The sequence below is a fragment of the Leptodactylus fuscus genome, chromosome 5 (assembly GCF_031893055.1).
Source record: "Leptodactylus fuscus isolate aLepFus1 chromosome 5, aLepFus1.hap2, whole genome shotgun sequence".
Classification (NCBI taxonomy): Eukaryota; Metazoa; Chordata; class Amphibia; order Anura; family Leptodactylidae; genus Leptodactylus; species Leptodactylus fuscus.
In genome coordinates, this window is record NC_134269.1 from 30,966,885 (window position 1) to 30,974,119 (window position 7,235).

The 7,235-nt window shown below is 41.7% G+C and overlaps 1 protein-coding gene across 1 annotated transcript in view; it reads right to left on the reverse strand.

The window, feature by feature from the left end:
- Positions 1 to 7,028, reverse strand: part of LOC142202645 (gamma-glutamyl hydrolase-like) — a 17,691-nt gene extending 10,663 nt beyond the window's left edge. Inside the window, exons 1-3 of the mRNA XM_075272877.1 lie at positions 6,959 to 7,028; positions 1,420 to 1,524; positions 975 to 1,089 (exon numbers count right to left, since the gene is read on the reverse strand). Of these exons, the coding sequence (XP_075128978.1) occupies positions 975 to 1,089; positions 1,420 to 1,516 (212 nt within the window). The 5' untranslated portion in view covers positions 1,517 to 1,524; positions 6,959 to 7,028. The remainder of the gene's footprint in view (positions 1 to 974; positions 1,090 to 1,419; positions 1,525 to 6,958) is intronic.
- Between the last annotated feature and the right edge of the window lie 207 nt (positions 7,029 to 7,235).

Consider the following 7,235-nt stretch of genomic DNA (forward strand, 5'->3'; position numbering starts at 1 on the left):
ACCGGAACCTACTATTATACAGCTATTATGCCATATACATAAAATAATGTTTGCTTACGGTTTTCGAAATCTGTGCCCTGACATTCAATAGGAACCTTAAATGATCACTAACGTATCAACAAACTTTGCCTAAATCAATAGTGCAAATATATAAAAGAAACTTTAAGTATTTTATCACAGAAAAATGCTTCTTTCTCCACTTATCAGCCTCCATCCAAATTAGACATTCACTCTGAAATCTCTGCTGGATATGCCTTGCCACTGAGGTGTCCTATTACAGCTTGTATTAGAGGTCAACTGAGAGAGAGAAGGAGCAAGTCAGCAGCAGCTGAGTGGAAGTACAGACGCAAGTTCTGATAGAACCTTGTGGAGATTAATTGGAAGTTTCTATCTCGCTCCAAGTGCTTTATTCACAGCAGTAGATGTCAGTACTTCTCTGTAATGTCCTATATGGTGCTGCTGATGCTTCTTAGTGAGAGGGAGTTACGGAGCACTTTCATTTAACATCTGATATGCTAAGTAGACTTCTACTGCCAAGTGGGTAGTCTCAGGGTGGATAAGGCAAGGAGGCATGATACTGAATTAGATGCTGACAGTGTCAGAGAGCATGATCACACCAATATAACTGCCCACTTGAAAGTGGAAGCCCAGATAGCATATCAGGCACCAAAACTAACAGCATTGATTGCTCAGGAAGGGTGGGTGCTAGAGCCTAATAAAGCATGCAAAGAACTGGAGTAGGTAGAGGTGGTGAAAGGTCCTTTTTAATCTTATATATTTTATTTAAGATTAGACAACAGAAATAGTGCCATGACTGGACAAATATGTCGCTTTCTATGAAAATGAAGGAGGCACTTTTCTGTAATTCCAATAACCACCCATGTTATCAACTATAAGTCCTCACATTACAAATAAATTTGTATGGGCATATGTATAATGGATATGCCCATTATAAGACGAGGGTTCATACTTACCGGATTGGGACAACTCGGCTACCAGATGACTCAAGAAACTTCACATAGGAGTCTGGTATATAGGTTTTTCCATACTGGAGGAATTCTTCATCTGAGACCTCCTGAGTTATGATCCCTGTGAAATAGAATATAAGATTTGTATAGTAGCTATTAGTTATGTATCTTCTAGTATAGATACAATAACCACTGGTCCTGCCGATGCGCCATGTTACACCCAGCCAGCTAGATAAAGATAATAATCTATGGTCAAAGAACCAAAGACTCGCATTTAAGAAGGTCCAATCTATGAGTAATCTTCATTGTCCTGACCATGGCTTAACAGGGATCAAACCCTCGTCCCCTAAAAATAAACTATGAATTCTTGCAGTGTTTGCTGTAAGGTTATCCACCTTGCGATCTCCTAATACCCCAGAAACAGTCATCACAAATATGGTTTCCAGCTTACCTATTATTGGCCTGTCATTCTCTCCAAGAACAATGGAATAAAGCAGAGTAAAGCTCAGGAGGTAGAGAAGTATAGGGGGCGCTGTCAGCAGGATCATCCTAATGTCTGGAAGAGATCAATAAACATACATTATATAGGAAGTAACAGTACCAAGGAAAGAGACCCCTGCCACATACATAGAAACCAGGATTATAATGACACAGGCTATGTGGGGGATGGGTGACGGATTTTGCTCTTTGGCCCAGAAGCTTCAAGGAGTCTTACGACTGGACTCTGACCTTCTTACATTCTCCTCTCTGCGAACATGAATGGTTTTGTCCGTTTTTTTATTATCTGTGTGCTTTGATAACACTATATGTATTGTTCCTATACCATGACATCACTGTGTGTATTGGACACAACCATAGGGGGCATTTCATTTGTACCATACATCTTAACCGAAGTGCAGATTAACCAAAGTGCACTTATACATGCCACTTATACATGGCACTTATACATGCCACTTATACATGGCACTTATACATGCCACTTATACATGGCACTTATACATGGCACTTAAACAGGGCACGGAACAGGCTAACCATGGCAGAACACCAGGTAAATTCCAACCTAACAACACGTTTTACCACATGGTATCCTGTAGCTGCATTGTCTCTTACTATCTTAGCCATTGGCTTCCTGCAGACTTCTCCTCCACCTCTACCACCAGTACACTCCATCCATATCAGTCCCTCTCTTCTTCCTTCTCCCATGTACATCTCTCACACACTTTTCAGTCTCTTTAATCATCCCTTTACTTCTTTTAGCAGTGATACCAAATATAAGCGCTCACATAAATCACTGACCCACCTTCTGTCTCTCTCCATGTTACTCCTCCTAGCTGCTGGGGACATCTCTCCTAACCCTGGCCCTCCTTCCTTCACTAACTCTTCTTCCTGCACTCATAGAAGGCCTACAAACCTCCTCAGTATTTACCGTGTTCTGTCTCTTTTAACTTCTCTCTCTGGAACGCCCGCTCAGTGTGTAACAAACTAGAATATATTAATGACTTATTCCTTAGTAAATCCCTCAGCCTGCTCGCCCTTACTGAGACTTGGATCCAGCAGTCAGATACGGCCTCCCCTGCTGCTCTGTCTCATGGTGGCCTACAATTCTCATATACCTCTAGGCCTGACAACAGGCAGGGTGGTGGGGTAAGCTTACTTCTGTCACCACAGTGCATTTTTCAGGCCATTCCACCGGTACCCTCACTCACATTCTCCTCATTTGAAGTCCATGCTATCAGACTTTTTCGCCCACTCTCCTTACAGGTAGCTGTGATCTACCGCCCACCTGGCTCACCCTACCAATTTTTGGATCACTTTGCTTCTTGACATCCGCACTTTTTATCCAGTGACATTCCTACCCTCATCATGGGTGACTTTAACATCCCTATTGACACCCCTCACTCCGCAGCTGCCTCACAGTTTCTCTCATTAACCACTTCTCTTGGTCTTTCACAATGTTCTTCTTCTGCCACACATGTAGGTGGAAACACGATTGATCTTGTCTTCCATCGACTTCACATTTTCTAAATTTACTAACTCTTCCCTGCCCCTCTCTGATCATAACCTTCTGTCTCTCACCATCAGTGCCCTCTCCCCTTCACAAGATACACCTACCCAACACACATATAGGAACTTGTGTGCTATCGACACCCAGCACCTCTTAGATACTCTACAGTCCTCTCTGTCCCCCATCTCCTCAATCTCCTGTCCCAATCTGGCCACCAGTCACTATAATTAAACCCTTAAAAATGCATTGGATGAGGTGGCTCCCCCCTCCACTCGTAAAGTCCCACATAGGAGACAGCAATCCTGGCACACGCCACAGACACGATTTCTTCAGCGATGCTCTAGGTGTGCCGAAGGTCTCTGGAGAAAATCACGTTCACCTGCAGATTTCCTCCACTTCAAATTTATGCTTAAAATATATAGTTCTGCCCTTTACCAAACAAGACTATTTCACCGCCCTCATCTCTTCTCTCTCCAGCAACCCTAAAAGGCTTTTTGAAACTTTTCACTCCTTACTCACACCCAAGGTGCAGACGCCATTCACAGACCTTAGTGCTGATGACCTGGCCACTTATTTCCATGATAAAATTGATAAGATCCATCAGGAAATAACTGCCCAAGCCCCAGGTGGCATTGATCTCCTCACCTACCATAGCAATGATCCCCTCAAAAACCGCACTTCAGACTGTTCATTCTCATCTTTTGAACCTGTTACAGAAGAGGAAGTCTCCCAGCTACTTTCTTCATCTCGCCCTACAACATGCAGTAGTGACCCCTTCCCCTCACACCTTCTGCAATCTCTGTCCCCTCCTGTCACTACTTACCTTACTAAAATATTTAACCTCTCTCTCTTCTGGAATCTTCCCATCCTCCTTCATGCATGCTGTTATAACCCTGCTATTGAAAAAAACCCTCCCTGGATCCATCCTGTGCTGCTAACTATCGACCCGTCTCTAACCTCCCCTTCATCTCTAAACTTTTGGAACGCCTGGTCTATTCTCGTTTAACCCTTTCACTGCCAATCACGTAGCTCTACGTCCTCCCAGGGTGTCACTTGCATAGCCGAGGACGTAGAGGTACGTGCTTAACTTCTGATGCTCATATCTCAGGATTCGTTTGGCCTATGAAGATAATTTTAGATTCATTTTAAAGATGAGAATCTCATCTTTAAAATGACACCAAGATCATTCATGTTAACCCTTACTGTGCCAAAGCGATTCACTGTTGAAAACGCTATTGGGGATTTAGATCTCATTGAAGATCTCAATTTCCGACAGCGTTTTTAACAGCATTTCGCTAAAAATCTGTAAGGGCTATTATGAAGATCTTGGTGTCATTTTAAAGATGAGATTCTCATCTTTAAAATGAATCTAAAATTATCTTCATAGGCCAAACAAGTCCTGAGATACAGGACTTTAAATTGTCCCCCCCCTCCTGTCTCGGGAAATATTAGTGAGACAGGAAGGGGAGAAGGACTTGCAGCTGCAGCAGCTTGCATGGAGACACAGAGATAGAGAAGCTTTCTCTCTAATCTTTGTGGACAACCTCTATGTGACCCTAGGAGGAGGGGGGAGGAGGGATTTAGTCCCTATTTCCCCCCTCCTGTCAGTCAGATAGCATACTGATTTGCTGTCTGATTGTCACATACAGGTATAATTTAATTCCCCCTGAGCTTTACTAGTGGGGTATTCTTATGTTATACCTCCTGAACACAACCAGGAAGGTTATTGGCGCTGTCACCCAGACATTTACCATTGTCCAGGTCGCAGTGCCAAAAAAAAGTCGCACCAAACACTTACACAACACATACAAAGCCATGAATAAAGTTTACATTTCACCCAATCCCTGTCCATATCTGTGCTTTCTAAAGTAAAATACACCTCAAGCGATATCCGTTACATGCTAAAATAATAGTAAAAACTATTATCACTAGAGATGAACGTATAGATTGCTAAAATTTTTATAGGGGGATGGAAAATAATATGTTTATGTAAAGTCCTATTTAATTTGGCGTTTTTTTAACACCCGCCCCTGTAAATATATACATGTGTGGTATGTATGAACTCCTCACATATTGCAGTTTTATGGACAGTACATTATGTTTGCAGAAAGGGATTGCTTGAGCCGCACTTTAGTGGCAAATTTGAATTTTTATGCAATTTTTGCTTACAATCTCTGTTTGCCGCAACATTGCATGAAGGTGCTTGTATATATGAACTATTAAATTGTGTTTTTATATACGGTATGCTGTGTACTCTGAAAAAAGTTAGATTTTGGTATCACAGTCACAGTTTGGTAGGTGCAGTATAGCTTTATAACATATTAGTGAATAACAGCAAAATCCTGCTTGTCTTCTGTATTAGGGTTTTTGGGAGTCCAAGCTCTTGTTGTAGTTAATGTTTGCGGTACATATAGTATATATACACATTGTATACACCTTAACTTATTATTTTAGATGTATTTTGTGTATGAATCTGAGATTGAACATGAGTTTTAGATGCAAATATGTGTTTTAGCGTATTTTTTTTTAAAAAAATGTTTTGTGTTTGTCACTAAGTTGCATGAAGGTGGATGTGGCTATTGATGACCCATTGAGATATATGTAATCTTCAGGTTGTCTACTTTCATAAAATATATAGGGTTTAGGGGTTCACTTACTTTTCATGGTGTGTAATCCCTAGATTTTATAGGATGATACTTTTTTAGCATTTCCAGCTTCAAAGCAGATTTTTGTTCCTTCCAGTTCTAGCAATTTTCTGAAGACATGTTCATACGGGTGCAGGCCATAGTGATATGTATGAACTCTGCACATGTTGAATTCTCATTTTTAGGAGGTTTGGTGCATATAATTTATTGTTTGGTTTCCACTTTTAACATCTGATATAAATTTATTTGCATTTTTTCATAAAACATTCACTTTAAATCAAAATTGCATGAAGGTGCCTGTTCGTATACAGTACCAAGTTGCATTGAGACAATGCTGCAGGTGTCTACTTTAAGAAAATATATAGGTATGGGGGGGTTGGATGCTTTTTTAATGTTGCAATTTAGCTTTGATTTATCCATCTCAAAACTGTGAAAATTGCTCTGGCTACTGGAGGTGCAAAATTTCCAGAGACCCTTGGCAGCGAAAAGGTTAATCCGCTATCTCTCTGCTAACTCTCTGCTTGACCCCTTACAATCTGGCTTTCTCGCTCTGCACTCTACTGAAACGGCTCTCACAAAAGTCTCCAATGATCTCCTAATGGCTAAATCCAATGGTGACTTCTCTCTTCTTATTCTTCTGGACCTCTCTGCAGCTTTTGACACTGTTGACCATCATCTCCTCCTCACTATGCTCAGCTCAGTCGGCCTCATGGACACTGCGCTCTCCTGGTTCTCCTCTTATCTCTCAGACCGCACTTTCAGTGTATCATTCGCGGGCTCTGTTTCCTCCCCGCTTCCCCTTGCTGTTGGGGTTCCTCAGGGCTCGGTCCTCGGCCCCCTGCTCTTTTCTCTCTACACAGCCCCCATTAGACAAACCATCGCCAGATTTGGCTTCAGGTACCATCTTTATGCTGATGACACCCAATTATACACATCTTCCCGTGACATCACCCCTGCACTCATACAGAACACCAGTGACTGTCTCTCTGTTGTCTCTAATATCATGTCCTCGCTCTATCTGAAACTAAATCTCTCCAAGACTGAACTACTACTGTTTCCACCATCTAATAGATCTGTCCCTGATATATCCATTGTAGTCTCAGGCCTTACTATAACTCCTAGGCAGCATAAACTAATCTGGGTATCTTCTTTTCCAAGGTTTAGAGCCTGATCTAGAAGACTCCTTATGGCTGCTCTGTACTCTGCACAAGGAGAACGTGAGCCGCCCAGTAGAAGACAGTAGTAGATTGTATTCATCTGAATATGGAGCTAGTAACTAGAGATCACAATATGGCACATGATATACATAATATAGGACGCAGATGGACATGTAGATTTACCTTCATAAGACGCCTCTTATTTACTCACTGCTGGGAAGGTCTCCTGGAAGACGAAGAAGTTTTAAGCAATTTTGGGAGGGGTCACAAGAAGGAAACAAAACCAACAAGTCAGCGCTAAGGAGAGCAGATATTGCCCAAAGCTCTGACTCACAACCAGGAAGTAAAGCTAGTAACAAAAAATTCTGAATCAAGTGTCTGAGCTAGAGATCGAGGATTTAAAAGAGCATTAAGCGTAGAATAAAATCCAAGAACAAAAGAATGAACAATTCTCTGCATC